General features: G+C 39.2%; 1 protein-coding gene across 3 annotated transcripts in view; it reads right to left on the bottom strand.

The window, feature by feature from the left end:
- The window catches only part of LOC126981103 (serine/threonine-protein kinase ATR-like), a 47,902-nt gene that overhangs the window by 15,896 nt on the left and 7,733 nt on the right, over positions 1-24,273 (bottom strand). For 2 of the 3 annotated variants that reach the window (XM_050831803.1, XM_050831806.1), the window contains exons 9-34: positions 22,739-22,925; positions 21,353-21,442; positions 21,007-21,211; positions 20,105-20,250; positions 19,861-20,021; positions 18,499-18,814; positions 18,053-18,195; positions 16,321-16,492; positions 15,402-15,499; positions 15,059-15,224; positions 14,514-14,630; positions 13,510-13,781; positions 12,531-12,701; positions 11,165-11,273; positions 9,810-9,922; positions 9,385-9,581; positions 8,902-9,009; positions 8,545-8,675; positions 7,335-7,607; positions 5,961-6,172; positions 5,665-5,794; positions 4,853-4,999; positions 3,837-3,942; positions 2,732-2,879; positions 2,135-2,404; positions 609-863 (exon numbers count right to left, since the gene is read on the bottom strand). In XM_050831803.1, the coding sequence (XP_050687760.1) occupies positions 609-863; positions 2,135-2,404; positions 2,732-2,879; positions 3,837-3,942; positions 4,853-4,999; positions 5,665-5,794; positions 5,961-6,172; positions 7,335-7,607; positions 8,545-8,675; positions 8,902-9,009; positions 9,385-9,581; positions 9,810-9,922; positions 11,165-11,273; positions 12,531-12,701; positions 13,510-13,781; positions 14,514-14,630; positions 15,059-15,224; positions 15,402-15,499; positions 16,321-16,492; positions 18,053-18,195; positions 18,499-18,814; positions 19,861-20,021; positions 20,105-20,250; positions 21,007-21,211; positions 21,353-21,442; positions 22,739-22,925 (4,443 nt within the window). The remainder of the gene's footprint in view (positions 1-608; positions 864-2,134; positions 2,405-2,731; positions 2,880-3,836; positions 3,943-4,852; positions 5,000-5,664; positions 5,795-5,960; positions 6,173-7,334; positions 7,608-8,544; positions 8,676-8,901; positions 9,010-9,384; positions 9,582-9,809; positions 9,923-11,164; positions 11,274-12,530; positions 12,702-13,509; positions 13,782-14,513; positions 14,631-15,058; positions 15,225-15,401; positions 15,500-16,320; positions 16,493-18,052; positions 18,196-18,498; positions 18,815-19,860; positions 20,022-20,104; positions 20,251-21,006; positions 21,212-21,352; positions 21,443-22,738; positions 22,926-24,273) is intronic. The other variant, XM_050831805.1, reaches the window with a different exon arrangement.

Genomic DNA, 24,273 nt, shown 5'->3' on the forward strand with positions numbered 1-24,273 from the left:
CGCATACGAGTAAGGCAGTTTGAAAGCTGGGGCGCTAGTGTTGCTAAGAAGAAATGCAACCTGGGTTTACTGTATGCATTTTTATGTCAGAAATACTCAAATATTAAACCATAATTTTGTCAGAAAACGGTTTAAAATGTTGGCACTGAAAAAAAATACACACACAGCACTGAATTATACTTGTTATAAGCTTCATTAAAAAAAAAAAAAAAAAAAAAAAAAAAAAAAAGATAGCTTGAAAAATAACTGAGTTTCATGTGTTTGAAGGTTGCCAAACTTTGACGGTATTTTGTGAATTTTTTTGTGGTGCGTGACTCCCTTTCTATGCGTGGCGCTTCAACTGTTTTATGGAGGAAATGTGTATTTAATAACCAACACTACACACAGATACACACAAAATATAAGGGAGGGGGAACATACCTGCTATAGACCATACTGAAACACTCTAGCTGAAAGTCTCTCCTCACCTCTGCAATCACTACCACAACTATTCTTCCCCACCACCTCAGTAATTCAGGAGCAGTGAGTAGCGGGCTTTTTTTTTTTTTTTTCTTTACGCCCTTGAACTGTCTCCTTAGCTGTAAAAAAAAAAAAAAAAAAAACATTACCTTCTAAAGCTGAGGATTGGCTCGAGGCATCGATGAGACGTCTGGATCAGCCTGAGCCGCTTATCCCACAGGTTCACCAGTTCCCCAACATCAAGGGGTCGCTGATGCCAATGTCCCTCTAGTTCAGGCCTGCCTTGTACTTGCTGTGATGCATGGACCAGCCTACTGTTGCTGCTTCTAAGGGCTTCAGTTGCTGACAGGTTGAAGCACAGAAGGCCAGACACCATCTCCTCAAGCTCCGTTAGCATGTGAAGTCTAATATAAACAAGTCAATAAATAAATGTTCTTAAACTGAATGAAGATGAGGTTACAACGACATATTGACAAATTAGCACCTTGTCATCCGTTGTACTTCAAGGTTGGTGGGGGTGGGGTGGGGTAAGGGTGGTGATGCCCGGCAGTGTGTGATTGACACTTGTTATAGCCGTCAGCACGGCGCCCTTCTCTCCATCTGAGAGTGAATCCAAGTGTGATATGACTTGAAAATGATTTACAAGGGTCAGATGATAATGAAACTCAGTCAGATGGTTTCATAAGACTCAGACGAAGAATATTTGTTAGAAATTGGCAGCAAGGCGAGCTTTGACAAAGAAAATGAGTGATGTGAGTGATGACGTCAAAACATAACCGCCTCACCCCCACACTCCTTCACACACATGGCTGATCCCTTTGTTGATTGTCATCCTGGCACTGTTCCTGCCCTGACTGAGGATTTTTCTGGCATTCATCCCGATGTACTTGCGAGTGACCATAATATGAGTGCTTTGGACTGCTTCCAGTTATTCATAACAGATGAGGTGGTGGAATTGTTGTGCTTGTGGACAAATGTCTGTGCAGCCAAGTTTTCATGGACAACCTAACAAAAAATGACTAAATAAGGGTGTAAGGATAAATATATATTACCCCCATGAAATCAGAAGTGTGCAAAAAATTTGGTGCGGGGGATGGGGGTAGGTACGCGTGGGGGTCCCGCACTTGGTAATGAAGGGGTTAACTGTCTCTGACCACATACCCACATGCTAAGATGCATCAGCAATTGATGAAGGGCCATTACAGTGGAAAATCCAAATTCTGAATATATGGCTGTTTCTGGGAAAGGGACAGAGTGCATGGACCCCAGTGCCAGGGAGTTAAAATGTATCTATTGATTACATAGAGGGTCTGTAGGTAATGGGAATAACATAAAAAATGAAAATAGTGGTTTTGGATGGTAGGTTGAGTCAACATTCAGGGCTCGAGATATTTGCATTTTTTATTTTCTTTAAGAAGTCTTGCACTCCTAGGCCCTGTGAATGTTGATGGCTGACTGCATACATTTGTATAATGCAATCTGAGTTGAATGTGTAATTACTTGGCCTGATATGGAGTAATATCCCATATTCATTGTATACAGCCACTATATATAATCAGCAAAGAAAACAGACAATAATGACACATTAATCATGATAAATTCAACTGAATTCATTAGATAAGCTTTACTCATTCTTTACATTTGCTCTCAGTACTATAACACCATTCCCTCTCACCTCAGTATATTTGGGTAGGCCCTTTGATATGCCCACTTCTCCATGCTAGCAGCAGACAGCACAGAGATGTGATTCACCCTCAAGGTCCTCAGGCACGCCTGGTAGGCTGGGTGGTCCCTTGCTCTTACTGCCCGCAGCACCTGTCCCACCCCCACACCCCATGATGGCTGCTCTGTTGTTGCTTTTAAAAAGGTTTCAAGGGCATCCCACTTGCCGAGTCTCCATGCTGCCTCAACACGGTACTTGTTGAGGGACGACTCCAACTCAGGCCTGGAGGCAACACAAAAGGATTCAATTTTTTTTGTTGGCAAGGATCATCATTATTACCACTGTTAGCCTACTCCAGACCTTAAGGTTTGGTAAATCATATCACAACAGTACTCTGTATTCACTAACTATAGTTTAACAAGTCTGTGACCTATTCCTTTGTTTTTTTTTATTCAATGCTGAACTGATTGATATTCTTAATATGAAGTATATCTATCTCTGTGGTTAACAGGAACAGCATCAGTTGTATGTTTCAGTGTGTAACTTTGTCTATGTCGATTCTTACAACAACAACCCAGTGAGAAAGGTTGACATCTGGGTGAACCTTACCTTGTGGATAAGAGTCCTTGGGTGATATTGAGCACTGAATGAGGCTGGTCCACACTGATGTAACACTCCAAAAGGCCCTTGTAAACCTCCTCTGTGCCCTGGGTAACACACAGCCGTTCATAACACCCCAGGGCATCCTGCAGTCGTCCTGGGACATGAGCAATTCTTTATGTTAAGCATAATTCTGTGTATATATATATATAAAAAAAAAAAAAAAAAAAATATATATATATATATATATATATATATATATATATATATATATATATATATATATATATATATATATATATATATATATATATATATATATATATATATATATATATATATATATATATATATATATATATATATATATATATGGCAATGGTACAAAGAAAATACAGGTAGGTCTTGCAGTATTTCAGATATTATTAGAAAACTAAGAATATTGCACAGAGTTGCAATGCCAGTGACCAAGGCAGAAGCAGAGTGAAGGGTTTTGCGTGGTGATTGGCTGCCACATAGCTAATCAAAAGCAAGACAAAAAAGAGGTGGGGCCGCCTGAACTATCTTATTGCAACAGACTATAGTCACCTCTGGTCTCCCTCCCACACTCTCATTCATTAGTTTCAAAGTGCTGCTTCCATACCTCCTTTATCTCCTCTTTTCCTCTCACAAAAGCCCCAGCTCTCCTCTTCATGCTACAATTGTCACTCTTTCCTCTCCCATTTCTCTTTTAACTTCTTTCCAGAAAGTTTGTGTTCTGGTATTTTGCAGATATTTGCCTACCAAAATCCTAATCCACTCTCTCTTTACTTGCCCTAACCAGCCTCTTTACCAACATCTTATTCTCCCTGTACTTGCTCTCCCATCTCTCTCTGTAACAGTGTATAAATTGAAATTCTCTGTAAAATGAGGTTAACTTGAATATATCTAACATGAATATATCTAAAATCTAACCCCAAAAAGATGGAGATGTTCCCTCCAAGTTCAACTCATTGGTATTAATGTATAATGAAACAGTTATGATATGGGTTCAATGGAGATGTTTTCTGGACACGTTCACCCACACCACAAATGAATAAAATAATTGCTACTATTAGTAAAACTGCAGAGGTACCTGTTGCCTCATGTTGGATGACCTGCTCTTCAAGACTGGGATCCTCCCTCCTGATGGCAGCCACCCCCGCCACACCGTCAGGCTCGTCGAGTGAGACATAGATGCACTGCAAGGTATTATGCTCTTGTCAAAACTGGTAGCTTTAATATTCAAAGACATAAGGCAATGGCATAGTCTAAATGGTATGAAGTCATACTCTTCACTTCCATCTGTAATATTGAGCATATCGGAGGTAATTTATTTTCCCAATATTCCATTGATTTAGTGTGTGCTGGTGGTGAATAATGACATTTTTGGACATAAAATGTATTTTTTCACATATCTGCTTCTTATATTAGCATTTACAATGCTCCCCTACTACCCAGCTGTCTAATCCCACATTACTGCACTTGTGTTTTGCCAAGCCTGAACCAAATCTGACTCACTTATCTAATGACTAATATATATCTAAAATTATATATTATGAAGGGTGCTATTGTATTTTATTTGGATGCAAAATGTAAACATATATACCAACTAGTACTTTAGCCTATACGGTGAGGGAATCTCAAATGCTGTGCTATGAACCTATTAACCCGTCCGCTGTGATTGGCATGGATTTCGCCTTCACTGGTAACCTGGTAACATATATTCCCAGGTCTTTCACTGCCTCTGTGGTAGATAGTGGAGTGTTTTCCATGTGGTATTGGTATGCTAGATTTCCCATCCCAAGGTGTATGACTTTACATTTTTCTTCATTGAATTGTAGCAGCCACTTAATGCTCCACTCCTGTAGCTTGGTGGTGTCTTCTTGTAGGAAGTCCGCATCCAAGGGGTTAATGGTGTTTGCCAGTCCGTTCATATTCTGAAGGTACTATGTAAACACACAGTGGTGCAACATCTACAAAAACATGTCAGCCATGGTACCATTTATCAGTGCTGGTGACCACAACACACCTTAAATTATGATTCTGTCAAAACACATAACTGTGTCCTATGTGCACAATTTACTAGTAATAAATACCAATGGACCATACCTGCAGGAAATGAAGGTGTTCCTTGAGTTGATCTGAGTTGTCTTTCAAATAGGTTTCAATATGAAGCAATGCACGGGAGTAGGATTGCATCTTATATGAAGTTTGGGCCAATATATCAGCAGGGATCTTTTCTAGGAAACTCATTACCTGAAAAAGCAGCAGCTGACAATGATTTTCAAATAACTAAACAGACTTATTACCTACCAACCTACTGGTGAACTTCATGCTAATCACTTATGTCCATCAATCTATTTTGCTACCAACTTGTTCAAGCTTTTCCAATCCTTAAATGATAGCCATCATTTATTTAATGAAACCCGCAGCAGTCTGATCGTCTGGCCATCGTTAATTAAATCAGTCTCTTGCACGACACAGCTTTCAACATTTGGCTCAAATGGAGGGCCTACTGTATTGAAGTATTTTGCCTAATAGTCCTTTTAGAGAAGCACAAAAAGGTATTGAATTTGCGTCCACACTCAAGAGCACAGTGTTGCCCCTTACCAAAATTCAGCTTTGAAAGACTCCTTATACCACAGTGGTTTTCATATCAAGAATGTGATTCAACCTTGACTCATTCAGTATAGCAATGTATAGTGAAATGAAAGCACATGCAATCAGATTCAAAGCAGAAAATTAAACAAATGCCAAAATTGCTAAATAGGAAATGCTAGTCTTGAGGTTTATAGTAAGTGTTTAAGAGTACAAAATCAACAAAATATGATATTAGAGCTCTAATTGCTAAATAGCAGAGGCTTTAAGAAAGATAGCAAGATTGTTCTGTTTAAGAAATTCGTTCTAAGACATGTGATAACCTGCTTCAGTTCTTTGGATGGAACAAATGCTCCTCGGAGTTTCTTTCCCACGCTCTCTGCTTGTCTCTGCTTCTGTGTCCATTTGCTGATGTAGTCAAGAGCTGAGAAAACTGTCTGAACAGCCAGTTGTCTGCAAGGAAAATATTACAATTACTTGTGGAACGAAGCAAGCGTGAAACTCTGGAGGGTACTGTATTTCTACCCTTCCTTTAGTGACATTTTCCTTAGTGGCAATTCATTTATTATTTCATTCATCACTCAACTAGAGCAAGTTCTGGTATGTTTAAAACACATACTTGAATTCAGATGATGCAGCAGCACCTGAGTCTTCCTTCTTGTTACCTTCATCATCCTTTTCCTGAACATGGTTTATGACAGCAAGCACCTCATCCAGCACATGAGGGTGGTGCTGAGGAGCCTCACACAGTACACACACCAACATGGAGGGTAGCATATACATAGCAGTGGTGATATCACGCCGCAGGATTGGCTTACACACATTGAAAACCTGACAGATTGGGAGAAGATATGTACTACTTCAGCATTCTTAATTCTTCAGCACTTTACTACACTCATCCTCTTGCTATCACGCCTTCCACTGTTGCCATTCATTGATATCATGTACAGCCTACAAGCTGCCATCTTCATGCTATCAAACACCTGAAACACACTATCATGCACACAAAACCGGGGTGCTCTGGTGGATTCGAATCACCTGGGTTGTGTGGTACATGACAGCTGATTGGTGCTACATCATCGACCATCCTTGCTCAGTCTTGGTCAATGCCCCGGCCATTCTCCCACTGATTCTGTCAAGTTTCTCCAATGACAACAGAGAAAGCTGCCCTGCATTTGACTAATGAAACAGCCACCAAACTTTGTGCTTCAAGATGGTGGTGTTAGCCATATGACCCAAGAAGTTGTTGTGTGGGGGGTTGTGCAGTTGTGGGGGTCAGTGTTTCTAAACAAAGGAGGCATCATAGATATCTGGGCACAGGTGGCCACCTAGTGAGTGTTGTGGACATTGATCAGGTGATGAAATGTGATGTATGTCTGGACTTTTATTTTGTTTATTTTGCGTAGGGTATATAATGAATTTATGGAACACTGGCCTAATGAATGTTTTGGATAAATCTGACAATGCTTTCAATCAAAATTAAGTGACTGAAGAATACAGGCACAGTATACAGCAAAAGGAAACTAGATAATTTGAGTAAAAACAGGTAAACTTTAAATTTTTGTCATTACCCAGTGCATACTGTACTTGAAAGGTTAAACACTATTTTTCCTTAGAAACGGTCTAATTTGGAACTTAACATCCGTGTATGAGGAGGGATTACTGTTGTGCAGACTTATTAAATTTTATGGTTTTATCTGCTTGTTCCACTCCTGTCTGCCAACCAGGTGAAATTAAGAAGAAACTACCTGGCCTAGTGGGGACGGAGCTGCCAGTCACACACCACCTAATGATGCCCACAGTTCCTGTCCTTTACACTAATAATGAATTTTAAAATGTTTATATTTATGCTAAAACTTAACTAAACACAAAAAGGTATGCAATACCTAAACTAACAATAATGTACAATACAATATTCATGAAGAGCTTAAAATCTCTGGCAGCAAGGAAATAAAGACACTCTTCTGAGTTCAAGACAAGCCTTGGCCCTCACCTGGGTTGCCCTCTCACTCTTCAACATATCAATTAGAGAGCACTCCCAACTGGTGAGCCACTGCTGGAAGGATGTTGCATGAGGGCTTCCAAATATGGGAGAAGACAGAGCAGGGGTGGGTCGCCCACTGCCTGTAGAAAGTGTGTACTTGGAGGTCAGCAGTGGATGAATGATTTCCTGCAAATGGTACCGCAGCTGTTCCCAAGCTTTGGAGCCAACTGCTGTGGTCTCCTCAGACCCACTCTCTCGGATGCCATACAAGCGAGTTACCTCCTGCAAGATCATATTAACTTGTGGTCAGGACTTCATTATTAAATGTCTTATGCTGCTATAGCAGTAGTATTCTGTTTTACAAAATTGATTAAAAATTGAAGTGGTTATGTGGAGTTAGTATGAAATTAAATTGAAGCAATTTTTACCTGACACTGTGTCAAAGGGGAAGTGCATACATATGTCATAACACTTTAACAGCTCTTTGAAAACAACTATTCTCATCAAGGTGAAGTGCACTGATTTGTCGATGCCATAGATCCACACTGTTATTTAGGTTGGTGCAGTCTTGGATAACATTTTTGTTTTCTTGAAGGTTGTTTATGAAGTAATGTCATACTTGACTTTCATTATTATTATTATGTAGTGTAGTGAATGTATTTGTAAGCGGTGGCTGAGTGGTCAGCGTGTGGGTGTGGTGCCCTGTTGGACCCAGGTTTGAGTCCCACCCGCAGATACAAGGTGACAATTTTTAATCGTTACTGACTGGCCTAAGACTACCCACATGCTGTCCTGAAGACCACCTATCAACCCAGACTCTTGATTAACTCTCTAAAGGGGATAAAAAATGAGTTCCGAGGGACAGCATGGGCAAAAAAAATTTGTAAACAGGAAGTTAAAAAGAAATTAAATGAGAGGCGTTCCTGACCCGAGGTTCCACTGTATATATATAAAAAATGTTTAATTTATGTGAAATTCACTTTACATGAACTCTCCAGGAATGCATTACTTGCGTAAATTGAGAGTTACCTGCATTTGAGTAATTAAAAGACATTATTTTTTGTAGTGATTTTTACATCTTTAAAAAAATATTGTAAACAATTAAGATTTTTTTTTTTAGTACAAGTTGATAAGCAAGATTCACTGCTAAGACATAACAACTAAATATAAAATGCCACATTGCAAAAGCTTCTTTGTTATTTCCTAAAGCTGTCCTCACCTGCAGAGCATAAGAAGCACATGTTTGTGCGCTGGCATCAGTGGCTGCCAAGAAAGCTCGTCCCAGCTCTGTGATCAGCTGAACGATGAATGATTCACTTTCGATATTTAGATGAATTTCATTGAGTTCCTCTGTAGTAAAAAAGATTTTCAGCGTGTAATTGGTAGATGCACATGTTAGGTCAACTGCATATATGTAAAAAATATTTTGAAAAAATATCATGTTAGAGTTTTCATCTCAGTAATTACCTACATTTTTCTATTTTTACAGTAATTTAAATCTATGTTAAAAACAGCTGTCATCTAAATGCTGTATGAAAATATGCAATGTGACAAGATAATGTTAAGATTCTTTCACCTTTTATGTTGGAGTATGAGTAAAGGCGACTGGGATCAATGGCCCCTAGCAGTCCAAGGCACTCTGCCACCAACACCTGAACATCTTCATCCACCTCCCGACACTGATCTAGAAACAACACAGACTTTAGCTGGTAATGTGGGCTGATGGAATGAACTTCATAAAGCAACAAAAATAGGATATATAATTCCTGAGGAAATGATAAGTTGGAATCAAGAGAATAGGAGATAAAAATTCTTAGTAATATATGAATAAAGGGCAAGGAATTATGGGGCTACAATAATTTTCTTAAATGAAAATAAAAGCTTTGCCTCTATGGCACCATGCCATTCATCCTTCTCAATAACTAGTACTGCATGTTCTATATAGGTACTATTAGTACTCTCTCAAAAAAATTCTCCAAATAGTTCTAGAATATTCAATTCAAATTCAAATTTAAGAAAAGCATTAACTTTTCCCAGATGTTAGCAGTTCAGCCCCTACCCAAAAGTGCACTGAAAAGCTCTGACACAGTGGGGTGCACATTGTCGGAAGCAGTGGTGAGATGATGAACGGCAGTTTGGTTGCGATGGAGAGCATGGCGAAGCCGGCCTAATGCACTCAGCCGGACATCAATGCTCTCGTGGCTCAGGCCCTTGAGAATGCCTGAGAGATGTTGCAAAACCTCTTCAGAGCTGCCCCTGGTGAGAGAAATCCTCTTACATAGTTTTTGACACCCAGGAGAATAGGTATGCAAAGAGAGGACAATGAGAAGAGGGTAGCACAATTTATGATACATACAGAAGACATGAGACAAATTACCAAAAGACTTAGATACAAAAGAAATGGCATAATATTTCCTTACAATATTTACAAGTGGACATTCAAAAGCCTAATGCCATAATACTGCATTCACAGACTGTTCTTACCCTTCCACCTTTGGCTGACTCTCCATGATGGACTTGTTGATCCCTGCAAGAGCATCCACTGCTGGCAGTAGTGGTAAGTTCCCTAGCAGTGGTTTCACAGATGGCATCTCAACCTAGGAGATACGAGTTATAATAAGGCTGTGTCTGGTAATACATATGATATCATAAACTAACATGCCCTGACATATGCACAGTTTGGAGTATGAAAACTAAATATGCTCTGAGGGGATTAGCGAGAATATGACGTCTCAACAAGCACTTGCTGCATGTAACCTCACTGTAGCAGCTGATGATAGTCAGTAAGTTTTATTGCTTAAATTCCACATACAAGATTTCTAGTGTATATATAGTATATATTTTTTTTCACACCATCCAAGAGAGTACAATGAACAAGACTAACTGTTAACTTAGACAAAGATGGCAAAAGGTTGATATGAAAAAAAATGTGAAAATATTAACAAATCCTAGTGTTAATGCACAACACACTGATGACAAAGATTGTGTCAAATGGTAGCAAACTTTTCTATTTCAAATTTAACAGTGCAACCTTCCTCTAAAGCCTAATTACAAAACCAGCACAGGCAATCTTCGGGTTACGACGGTCTCGTCCTACAATGTTCCGTGGTTACGACGCGGTCCCCATAAATGATTACATAATTTGTTTTGACTTTCGACGTTTGCATCGTAAATACGAACTTTGCGTAGGAACTAGTTAGTTGACAACAGCGGAAAAATACGTCGTCACCAAGCATTGAACTCAGGCTGGCACATTGTTTACATTCTGCTCGTATGCCGTTTGGGTTTCTTGGATGCAGTGTTTTTTTTTTTCTTTTTTTCTCAACTTTGTGCCCTTAATCATGCCTCCCAAGTGTAAAGGTGACTCTTCTGATGGCAGTGCTTGTAAGAAAAGGAAAGTCATCACTATGGAAGTGAAATTAGACATTGAAACGCTCTGAAAAGGGCAAAACACCTATGAACATTGGCCGTGCACTAGGCCTAAGCCGTTTTACTGTTAGCATAGGTAGGTGATATAGGTGCTTATTTAGGTGTGTTCCGACTAAAGTTGAAAATCAGGTTACGACACGCTGTTAGGAACGTATCTCTGTCGGAACCCAAGGACCTCCTGTACTAGGAAGCAAGACAGTGTCAAATGGAAAAACATGTTTTCCAATTAAAATTAAAGCACCATCATTAATCACCCCATTTCCTTTGGCCAGAGCGGGGAATCAAAATTTGGTAAAATAAAATTACATGTAATATGGTTTCTTCCATGCAGAAATATATAAAGTACAACTCTGCATCTTCACTGGCCTCTGCAGAGAAAAAAACACAAGGTTCCTTCCACTTCAACTTACCAGGACATGTGTGAGGACAGGCTCCATCTGCTCTGGTCGCTTCTGGATGAGTGGCATCACTACTATCACCACCTCTTCCACCAGGCCCTCCAGAGTACACTCATCCAAGCTAAAAAAAATGGAACAAATGCAGTTTATTGCAGATTCCACATAAGTCAACCCTTGGCTACTGCATATTCAGCTATCGCACTTTATTGTTTTCGAGCACACAGTAAACCCTTGCTTTAACTAACCAATTACGGGAAAGGGAGTGATGTTACATAAAAAATCTTTTATATACGAGGGATTTGAACTTTTCGCATAAAACAAGGTTTGTTCATTATGTGCAAAAACGTTGGATAATTAAATGAGTGGATAGGTTTATGGCGACACTGGGCTGATCTAGGAAGAGAGGGAAGGAGTGATGCCGGGTTGATCTGGTCAAAGGTAGACTTCAGTTACTAACCTTGTTCCTTATATACCATGTTTTGTGGCGTATAACACGCTCCGGCATATACCTAGCACCCTAAACTTTAAGACAACAATTTTGGAAAAAAATATTCAGTGCTTAAAATGCTCAGAAATATTTACGGTTAACGGTGCTAGGCTTTTCCTTGGTGCTATCCTACATACTTCCTTTCTTTCTTTTTCCTCTCCATCCCTATATTTTTCTCCTCATTTCTCTCTTCTTTTCCTTTCCCCTCCCTCCCAGTTTTTCTCTTAATCCCTTTTCCTCTCACTCACACCTTTTCTCTCTTCCTTTTTCCTCACTTCTACCTGGCCCTCCCTTCCTCCCCCTCTCTCCCTTCTTTTCTTTCCTCCCCCTCTCTTCCTTCTTTTCCCGCCCCATTTCCTCCACTCATTTCCCGTTTCCTTCTTTCTCACCCCCCTTTATTTATAGCCTTATCTCTCTCTATTATTCTCTTTCTCCCTTTCTCCTTCCCCATTAGATTATATGAAAACACACACACACACACACACACACGGTGAGAAATATAGGAATAGCATTCCACTACATGGATAAGGATATGATGAAAAAATTAATTACCACTATGATCAGAATATGCAGAGGCAGTGTGGTCTCCCCATAAATTTTTTTAGTTATTCTCTATAGAATGTATTTTTTGTTAATATTTTTGAGTGTCTGAAACGGATTAATTGGATTTACATTATTTCTTATGGGAACCATTGCTTCAGTTTTCGTACATTCGGTTTTCATCAGACTTTTTCGAATGGATTAATCACAAAAACCGAGGTTCCACTGTAATCATATTAAAAATCATCTATGAATTCATCACTATATTAGATATAGACAGAAACAGGCACAGGCAACATGCATTCATGTATACCATAACTAGGCAAAAAAAAAAAAAAGGTAAATACTTACTTAAGCAGAAAATTGGCCCAAGCATGACAACTAATGTCGTAGAATTCCTCATCCTTAAGCTTGAGGGCTGCCTTTAGTGAAGCAAGCACTTTGCGAGACACTGATGATATATACTTCTTGCCCATCAATGCCAGCAGATCATTCAGACACCAGAGAGCTGACCTCTTCTCTCTAACAGAGTGAAATATAAATGAAACAATATAATATTTTTGATGCCTCCGCCTTAGACCTCCCTCTAGAACATGGCTACAGTAAACTGCTTTGAGCTAAAGGAGTTTCCTCCTACCTCAGGAAGCCCTCCCTTGCTGGCTAGATATGGTAATTTGGGATCCTGTTTGAGTTAGAAAAAAAAAAAAAAAAAAAAAAAAAAAAATCCAAGCAGACACTGGCCCACAGCTATTTGGATTTACAAAATTTAACTGTAGTATAACTGTACCATCCCTGACCCTATGCCTAAAAAAATAACATGGAATGTGGCACAATAGACAATATGTACAGTGAAGGAAGACTACTTGAGGAGAGCATGCACACTAACAAGATAGGATGAAGTAAGAAATGAGAAAGCATGTACGAAGTGTGGTAAGAAAAACGCATTTAGTGCGGAATGATTGAATGGATGACATAAAACTACAATGAACTGGTTTGGGGATACAATTAAATGCAGAATAGGGATGATATATCTGACAATCAGAGTGATGTGGGGGTAGTTGGGATACTATTAGTCAGATGGATATATAGGATTGAGGAACACATGTTAAAGAAGTGGGAGGGGAAATACCAATGTTGTAAACATGGAGTATATGAATATGGAGAAATGCAAACTCTTCTAACAGTTACCTTTTCAGGGAATATTTTAGAATCTAGAAGAAAAGGGGAATCAAAGCTATAGAATCAGTATACAGACTGACTAGAATATAGATAGACAGATATACAGATGACACCAGTGATGTAAGCAAATGATGAAAGAGAATGAACTTACTTGAACATTGTAGAGGAAGATAAAAGCTTGTTGTCAAGAAACCCAAGGATGCCGAGCAGACGTGGTGCAAGGTATTCACATATTTCATCTTGCTGGGGAACATGAGATGACTCACTTGTGCTCTTCCTCTTAAGGCTTCTAGAGGAAGATGCACGGCTGGAGACAGAAGAGGTGAAAGAGGTTGTGGCGTCAATGGCCTTCATGTGGTGGAATTCTCGCAACACAGATTTACGGTGGTCATGCAGCCCCAGCACTAGCTCATTCACCTGGTTCTGTTGGGGAAGAGTGATGACAACTGTGTGAAGAGGAAGTGTTATGGCAAATATGTTTAAGGCCTTTCCACCAAGTATACCAACTTTCCATTCTTAGATAATGGTACATGAAAATCATGATCAATAATAGACTGTGTTGCTGCAAATGAACATACAATTTGATTTGACCATTAAATCACTGAGGGCATAAACCGAGGCAGCGTGTCACAACGCCAACCCTACGCTACCATGCCTGGGGGTCCCTTGAAGAAGCCTCAATGCAAGCTACCTCCCATTGTAATTACAGTAAACCCTCTGGTATCCGGGTTAATAGAGCCACGGGGGCACCCGGATATGGGAAAACCCCGGATATGGTGAAGGTTAAGTCTACGGACCCGAAAACCCAACTTTCGCCTGCCGCATTTAATATATCATCGGCACAAACGAAGCTACTTAAGATCACGCCCGTAAGCCCACGACAGTGTAGTCTTAGCTGTAGTTATAATTGTGTCCTTGTGAATGATATAGATATTTTGCCATTGTCATTTTCTACTGTGGGATTGGAATATTTTAATAATGATTAACAATGATTCATTGCTCTTTGATGTAATGTCGGTGATGGGTTCGTTTCGTGATTCTGTAATGCTGATGATGTCCATGTTAACAGGTTTTGACCGAATATACAACATCGAGTCAACGAGACAGGTTTTTTACTCACCATCCCCGCCCTTCACTGGGGCAGTAAAAACCTACCTGGACAGAACATCGGCGGATATCAAGGATCTGGATCTCTGTTGTTGTTGCAATGAAATTCAACACAGCCTCCTGTTGTTCCTCTGAGTGATGAAAGACGAGGTGCGCCAAAATGTGCTGAAATAAATATCAATGCTAGATATATGAATAACAAATGCTTTATGGCATCCTAGAAATTTAAACATTATCTGTGAAGGATTTATGTACATTCTAATAAATAGGGCAAGTACACAACCCTAATGCATTTTGTACAGGCATAGTAAAACAAGATGTAAAACTGTCTTGGGAAAGGAGTAGACTAAAGGTTTGAATATAAAGGAAAAGTTATAAGTTTTACTTGAGTAATGAAAGGAGAACACAGGGTGAAAGCACTGAGGGGGAGAACAGGTCAGAAGCTATTAAATAATGAGAGGGAGAAATGTGAGGATAGAGGTAGAAGAAAAATATACATCAGCATAACCATACATAAAACAAATAAAATTAAATGAGTATAAAAAGATGATGAGGAAAAACACCATGAAAAATCATCAGGTTATATGTATCACCTGGAAGTGGTCAATCAGGATATCACGTAGCCGGTAGCCAAGGCATCCAGCCAAGTCCTGCAGAAGTCCTGGTTTGGCCTCCTTGGCTGCCCTCACTACTAGTGCTGGCAGAAGATACTGAAGCTGGCTGCTGACGAAAGCTCCTAACCGGGCGTTGAGGGGACTCCTGGAAGTAGAAATGTTCATCAGCAAAAAACACTACAGCAATAGTTTGTTAAACTTGATGCCATATTTTCAATATTAATCTAATACTATTGACTTCCGGCTTTCATTCAGTAAAAAAAGAAAAGAAAAAAATCACACTAACAGAAGAATCTCACCTCCATATTAATGGGAAAATTACCTTTTACTGACTACTGAGAGCTCTGGCCACTTGAAAACTTCGGCCACATGACTCAATAGTGCTGCCACCTCCCCTTGGTTGACAGCAGAGGACAAAACCTGCAAGTTTAATATTTTATTTACTTTGAAAAATACTAACAGGCTAAAATAGGGGTAAACCATGCTATAAGTAAAATCTGATTTTAAAATCAAAGAAAATGACTTTTATGGAAATCTTTTTGCATGAAGTTGCATATGTGATAACTGAGATGCAAATGAAGGCTCCCAAAGCCTTGAGTCACAGCCATCTCTGGCTCGACCCTCAAGTGTCTGCCTCCCATCTCCAATGCCTGGGTTTCAATCCCAGGCGGAATATTTGGAGAAAGATTTACTCTCTCAAATAGTTCCACTTCTCGTGTGTTTCAAGAGATGTTGTGCGTAATGATGGGAAGTGAATCCCATCAGACTGGTGGCAAGCAGTGGCATCTTCTGCTGTTGTTTTCTCCTCTGTGTTAGGAACATGAAGATGAATGGCCCACTCTCTCAAAGAGGTAGAAAATGTATAATAAGGAAATTAGGTAAGCACAAAGAAACTGACCTAAATGGAAGGGAAGCCATGTGGTGGTCTACGATGCAGATGAAGGCTCCCGAGGCCTTAAGCCACACGGATCCCTCTGGTTTAAGTGTCTGCCTCTCATCTTTTATTGTAAATAATGCACATGTATGCAATATGCCGGTATAAAATATGAAAGTGATGTGAGTTTGAATATGACTGACTTCTGTTGGCCACAGGCTTTTAGGTTTGCAGTTTACACTGGGACTGTGATAACATCTAATTCTTGAGGTTCTTTTATGTCCCAAATGTTGAGTTACACACTTTATAACAAGTCTCAAATAATTTTAGTGTGCAATAATCTCGCATATGCATCAGCACTACTAACCTGGGAAAGAGCTTGTCTGTGTCGTGCATAAAGGTCCTTTAAGGAGAGGTTCATGGTCTTGGCTAAGGAGTGTATTGCCAGGTGAGCAAAGGAAGTGGCTGTCCGCACCTTCAGAAACAGACAGCGTAGCAGCAGCACCAGTACTCCACTAGTGAGGCTCCCAAGAGGATGTCTGAAGGAAATTAAACTTAGGAGGATGTCTGTAGGAAATTAAACTTAGAATATTGAAATATGTACGTCATTTTAATTTTGTAACGAGTTCAGAATACATGCCACTTAATTTTTTTAGTGAGTTCAATTATATCACCAATAATTTCTGTAATGCAAGAGTTTGTATGAGCTCCTGTGATAGAAGGGTCTCTTGGAACCTGTTCTGAGCCTCATGAGATAAGACCTGATCAAGCATGTAAAGCTGATTATGTAGCTGCTGCTGGGCATACATGAAGGTGTAAATGTAAAGGAAAAATTGTATGACCAAGAGGCTGTATCACAATTCATCTTTATGTAAATATTCAGCATCATATAGTAAAAGGTATTACTCTTAGTTAAAAGATTCATCTGCAGCCAAATAAGCAGCCTTCATAATGCTCATGACTGATAAATAAGTACATGCTATATTGTAATGTATTGGTTCTTATAGAAAAGTATTGTTTCCTTTCTTTACATGACAAGGTGAAGTGTAGACATATTTTTTTCAGTATGAACCAAAAATGTAGTACAGAAACTATCTGATGAGGCAACTTAACCTCTTTGCTTGTAACCAACAAGGCTATTGCAATAAAAAGGTAATTATGATATATTTGTACATATGATTAAAACCTGTCTTTTTTTATTTCCTCATGCATTGTGTCAATCCAACAAAATACCACAAAGTATTTTATGACTCATAGCTACAAAATTTGACAAAAAATAAAAATATACATGTATGATTAATAGTTAGGTGAAAAACACCCATATATCAGCCCCTAACATTATGTCCATTTCTTAAAATCAGTAAAAATGAGAAATGAAGACTTACAGTGTGATGCATCACCTAGGCCTTATTCAGGGTATAACACTACATTTCCCATTGCCCCATTTGTGTGTTTTTGAGTCAGAGGGCTTGGATGCATACATACACTGTAGGACTGAGTATATTGCAACTGTGCAACAGTAAATGTTTTATTTTAATTAAAAAATCTCTTGAGCTTTTACTAATACTGTGATGTTTTCAATTTGAGCACAAATTTCAATCCCTGAAAAGTGTTATATATAAATTCAATGTCAACTAAAGTGAGTCCACAATCTAAAAAAATGTTTTACAAGATTACATATGGTAAATATATGATTAAAGAATGAGCATAAAGAAAGAAAAATCTACGTTATCTGAAGGGGATAGATTACTCACGGAAATGGACCACGATACAGACTCACACACTTATCAAGAACTGTTGTCCAACCCCTGACACTGACTGTGATCATATAATCAGTGACATCATATAACACAGCAAATTAGTTCATAAATTTTGTGTACTTTTTTAGTGATAGTATCAGAGATAACAGCTGCTATACTTATCTTCCATTTCCATTCTGCATTACAGTCTCTCATTATGCTTTTCTTCAGAGTTGTCTGTTTGCTGTCTGTTATCACATTTCTCATGTACAGCCACAGAAACACACATTTAACATGTCTTGAAAGGACTGACTCATCAAATCTTATAGACTTCTTAAAGCGTACTGGTAGCTTCCTCACCTCACTATGTGCTTCAGAGCTTCAAGTACTGCCATGACAGGCTGCGTGGAGGCTGCCTCACCGCACTCACTCTCCCTCACTATTCCATTAAGATGGGACAGTACCATCTCACCATCCCTGGCCATTCCTAGGCTCTTGGATTCCTGGAGAAAAATTATGCCTGTTACCATAACCGAAGATAAATACTCAACATTCCTGGAAGTCTGTTGGTAAACCATGATTATTACCAACACTGAAGATGAACACTTTTCCATAACTCTAGAAAATAACAATGCTTATGAGAAACTCAGGCACAGAATATTGGTGACCACACCATAAGGGTCTGGGAAAAACAAACAAACAAAAAAAAAAAAAAAAAAAAAAAAAAAAAAAAAAAACAGGTTGTACTTGAAGCTGAAAATATTTTTCTTACAATCAGTAATTACACAACAATCCTTCTAACGCACCTGGTTGGGATGCTGCTCCCTGACACAGACAAGGGCAGGAAGTTGTTGACACAGCACTGAGACAACTGCTTTATCTTGGTGGGTAAGTAGAGCAAGGTACTGACTCACCATGGGGCTGGTGATGGTGGTGTGCATCACCACTGTGGGGAGGGCCTCCACCACAGCCACCACCACTGCTGTGTCATGGTGCCCTAGCAGCCCCAAGAACCGAGACACAAGCGTTGTGTCAACCCCAGTGGCACTTGGACATTGTGAAGGGGCAGCATTATCACACACCTGGCAATGCAAGTAAGGTCGCTTGTTGTCCTCAGCCTCCCTGAAATTACCAAGAACATGAGCACTATGATCATCTTAATAACATTCATCCCATTTTTCAGAACAAGGACAGAAAACCTTTGATCATTATTCTGACTACATATTTCTGAATCATGCAGTGATGAGATAAAAATTCATGGAAATCATCATGGCAAACCTATAACTATTTCCTAATGTACAAATGGTTTGAAAGCTGCTCTTATATGAATACAAATGTAGGACCTTAACATTTATGGTAATATTTTACACCAGTAAGTTAATTGTATCCAGAAGATACAATTTAATGTCAAAAATAGTACCATATACTTTCAAATATCCACAGAACATAGGGAAGGAGAGGCTCCTCTAGCTTCACTTTTTTCAGGGGAGGGTGGGGTAGCTGGGGTATTTTTGTTTTTAGTGTGAAGTTTTACAAGGATTACTGCATCTTCTGCAAAAACAAGGTCAGTGACCTTGGTATTGCCAACAGATGCTCCACAATAATTTTGATCCACAACTCTGCCTAATAACTAGTCCACACAAGTGATGAAAACTAGATTTTCCGCACTTTTCCACGCTAGACTGATATGATTTTTTACCAAATTTCGTGGAAAACTTAATTGGCAATGCTGTGGGGTGAGAAATAGTGTTGGAACACCCTCATACGCGGGAAATTTGAGTGCGTCTGGAGCTTGCAGCGAGCGTTTAGCACCAACGGCAAGTTACGCTAGTGCTCGCTGAGCGTTTAGCAACGAAAGGGTTAAGGGTTATGTGCATCATGAGGCACTATGTAATCTCCAGCAACTCCATGGGATTCCAGCAAAGAATGCTAGGCTTTTGACTATCCTGTATTTTGCACATAAAAGTGCTGTGAAGTGGTGGGGGCATGTCCATCTTTTTTCATGTGAACAAGGAAGTGAAGCAAGGATGCCTCTTTAGCTTTTCAACATTACATTTTTCTAGAGATTTTTTGAGGCAAGTAAAACTGATTTGAAATAAATGACACCTGACAAGACCCTCTCCTTCATCCAAAGTAGTCACTGTGCTGAAGAGTCCTTCTAAACTGACCTGAGAGATTTTACAGAGGTAAGTTTGAGTAAGGCACAGAGCAGGGGCCTGAAGCAGTGAGCAGCAGCCAGGACAGTGGCTGTGTCTGAGGAAAGAAGCACTGCACCAGTAACTTCTCCAACAAGCTGCTGTCCATTCACCTCATTCAACTGGTGGACCATCTGTGGAGAAGCAACCATTATATGTTTTACCACCATGAGAACTTTTCTTCTATTATAACATTATCAAGCAAAGAAATACTGACCATGGGGAACCATGCTGCCACTTCTACCATAACTTGTGGTTGCTGCTCACTGATGACTGATCGCACCACATGGCACCTCCAGCATGGTGCCACAAACTCTGGCAATAGGGCCACCAAGGCCACACTCTTGCTCTTCACTGAGGGATCTGGAAAATAAGTGGATATGTTCTTACTATCAAAATTATATTTAAAAAATTGGCAAGAAATGATGAAACTGTTCAATAATAAAATATTCAATTATCAGGAGGCAATATGCAGATGAATTGTTTACAAAGATGTTGGAACATAGGCATATTCTGACAACACACCAACAAGAAAACCAAGCAAAATCCAATTCAGAAAAATGTTAGGTGTTGCGAAACAATATTTACAAAGCCATTCATGGATTGCCTAGTTAGAAAGACTATTTAGTAAATTAGAATGGGATAACAAACAAATAAAAATTGATTGTACAATCGTACAATATCCAGGAAGAAATAACTCATATGCTGGCTAAAGCGAGCCAGGACGCAGTATGCGCGTCCTCGGATATGGTATGGGGCATGCAAGGACGCAGTATACGCGTCCTCGGGGTTAAAGTCACGCTACCCTTATTATTTTGCAGATGATAATCCTGTGTGTGATAACACACTTGGTGAATAAACTATCAATTTTACTCTCTGGTTTAAATGATCAACAACTAATTTTATATTGAGGTATAATTACCCTAAATAATTAATGAATGCCCATGAAGGGCACGACATTGTGATGAGAATGAATGAGGATGACTTTGTGAGGAATGTATATGTATGAGAATCTGACTCACTTTTACTTGCTTCCAGACCAACCACTATTTTTTTTTTGGGGTGGGGGGTGCATTAACATAATATAGTCAATTAAACATAAAAAAGAGTCAGTCATACCACTGGTCCAGTGTAGCTTGGCAGCACACTGTGCCAGATTACGTGCATTTACAGGTTTCAGGTCCATCCAAGTAACTTCAGCAGTCATCCACGGGAGGGTTGCCAGAGCCAGCCATGAATGAAGCAAGGTAGCTCTTACCTCGCTAGTCTCCACAATGCATGATGCCCAGGCCACCGTCACCAGCAGGTTTAACATTGCCACAACCTGGAGTAATTAGTATTTATGTTTAATTTCAAAGTCCACAACATTTTCTCAGTACACTAAGATCTCATATCTAATGAGTTCACATCTAACGAGACTACTGAACCTCTATCCATTTTCATAAAGCAAACAAACACTACAAACCTTGGTGGTGTCTTCTGTGCTTGTTATAACAGTGGTCATTGTATCTGTCATTGCTACAAGCCAGGCTTCAGGCAGAAACTGAAGAGAGACCTAAAAGAAATAATATGTTAGTGGAGGTAACAGAACTCACCATTCCTTAAAGTCCATGCAGCATATCAAAGAACCATATTCTATGGTGCAAAAGATGCACCTGAACATTCAAGGCTATATCATAAGGGTAAAAAAATTTATATTTTTGTTTGTTCACTTTGATGACTCACTTTGTAATAATTTATTATATGTCCTGTATTTTGTAAGTGATGTGGAAAATATTCCAGTCTGTATATATTATATATTATTATCATCATTAATCAGGTGATGGTTCAATTAACAAGGAAACAAGGAAAATGGTAGTGGTAATTTAGTACCACGGAATTAGAGTTATAAGTGCAGTGAAACAGGTTTTGATCATCTGCGAGTGAGACGCCGTTACTATAGCAACGATGAGGCTTAGTAAAAGAATGGTCTTTATCTCCACTCTTGAAGCACTCTTGGAGCACTGGCAGTTACTGCGGCAAGAATTTCTTTTACACTATGATAGATACAGCGAACACTGCTCTCATTCACGTGGTATGCTCTCCCTACCGCAACGTAACTCATCCCAAAATGTAACTTCTCCTAAATCTGAATTCTTCTACAAGGTGAGCACCTTTCTCAAATGCTTTGGGGTGCTTTCAGCAGGTGTTTTGGTAGAACAGTGTTGCCACTCACACCATGGCTACTTGGTGCGATTAGCGGGAAATTTAAAAATCCTAAAACAATTCTTCTATGACAATCCGTATAAAACCGAAACCATACTATTGGAAACCATACTATATGAGGGACAACTACATATATAAATGATATGCCAGAGAAAGTAAATAGTCACATGAGTTTGTTTGCAGATGATGCAAAATTGTGTGTGTGTGTGTGTGTGTGTGTGTATGTGTGTGTGTGTGTGTGTGTGTGTGTGTGTGTGTGTGAGTGTGTGTGTTTGTATGTGTGTGTGTGTGTGTGTGTGTGTGTATTTACCTAGTTGTAGTTTTACAGGGCCTGGGCTTCACGCTCATGTGGTCCCGTCTCCGTATCTACATTTATCCAACTTTTCCTTAAAGCTTTGCACACTCCTCACTGATACTACATCCTCACTTAGTCTGTTCCAAACCTCTATATTTCTTTGCGGGAAGCTATATTTCTTTATGTCTCTCAAGCATCTTCCCTTCCTCAAGTTTTTTACTATGTCCTCTTGTGTTCCTGTTGGTTTCTATGTAACCTGAGATGCAAATTTCTTATTGCATTGTTTCTATTCCCAGAGTTTTGCATATTAGGTGAAACTGTTGTATGCTGATGGGTTAAATTTCAACTTACCTCAGATGGTGGGATGTTAACACTTAGCCATTCTGTGTTTGAGATAATTATGTTGACAAATTCAATCTCTTGTATTGAAGGACCTGGTGATTCTGACCAGCTACCAAACATAGTGCTCAGCTTTTGCATAGCCATCTTCCACCATTTGCTGATGTTAATGACTGTTACAGGAGGTGTTGCTGGTTTTCTGTAAATACATAGTATTCATTAGTTCATAAGTTTGCATTAGTATACCAACATACACCTCCTCCTCCTTTCCATATTAAGGAGAGCAGCTTGGTTGAGGGCATGGGGGTTGGGTGTCATACATGACTTGCAAAACCAAATGTTGGCATTGTTTTCGGGAATCAGTAAAATATGAATTTAATGCAAATTTATCTAAAGCCATCTATTCAAAACATTGCTCAGGAATTGAGGACACAAATTGAATTTACAAGCAATATTCCTATTTTAAGTTATTAAAATTTGGTGCATCATATTGCAGTGAATCCACCACCTTCAGAGACACCGACTATATGCCTTGCACATCTTGAACTATTCACTGATCCAAATTATATCAGTTTCTATGTGGCCACTATGGTGAGTGAACCTCCTACCTAGGGCTATAGTATCATGTGCCTATACTGCCTAATATCACTGCATGTTAAAGAGGTAATTCACTTTATAGAGACTCCCCTACATATGAACATACATGTTGCCTGTAAGTCAAAATTTTGGGCGTAAGGTTTAGTTCACAGTCCACTGTGTGGTGGCGGCAATGTAGCATGGAAAGCATCGAGATGTGAACAATAGTACATTACTCTAGCAGCAATGTACATATGTATGCTTGTGCACCCTTCACAAACTCAAAGTTAGTTGTGATTACTATTATTCCCCAAATACATCTGGTGTTAAGCCCATATTGACATGTTGGACTTACTGACAAATGAACAAACAAATGACTGCTCAGAACCAAGTATGTTAGCAAGCATGGGAGACTGTATATTATAATATGCCTTAAGGCAGAAAAACTAAGGCAGACAATTATTTTGGGGTGAAAATTAAAAAAACACAAAATAAGAATATTTGTTGTAAATTAAATTTCTCTCCTTAATTCTTGAGCAGTGTTTTGAATAGATGGTTTTAGATAAATTTAATTAAGTTGATTTTTTGCTGTCATGACCCCCCTAAAAATATATGCCAATAACCCCCTTAACGGGGGCTGCTCCCCTTCTATTTTCCGGAAGTCACTGTTACTGAACTGCATTCAGGGACCAAAAAGAATCCATATTGCAAATATTAACTTTGCAAGAGGTGGCTATGCTCACTTCAGTATTATCTGCATAATCTCTCTCTCTCTCTCTCTCTCTCTCTCTCTCTCTCTCTTCAGGGACAGTCATTAAACTTTCAAAGAGCAAAAATTAAAGATTTATCAACAAGTTGGTATTATAAGATACAAAAAAAAGACACATTTTTGCTTCATGCAAAATTGCATTAATTTAACTCATGAAATCAAATAATGATGTGGATAATCCTCAATCTATCAAGTATCAAAT

This window comes from Eriocheir sinensis, chromosome 46 (genome assembly GCF_024679095.1).
Source record: "Eriocheir sinensis breed Jianghai 21 chromosome 46, ASM2467909v1, whole genome shotgun sequence".
NCBI classification, from domain to species: Eukaryota; Metazoa; Arthropoda; class Malacostraca; order Decapoda; family Varunidae; genus Eriocheir; species Eriocheir sinensis.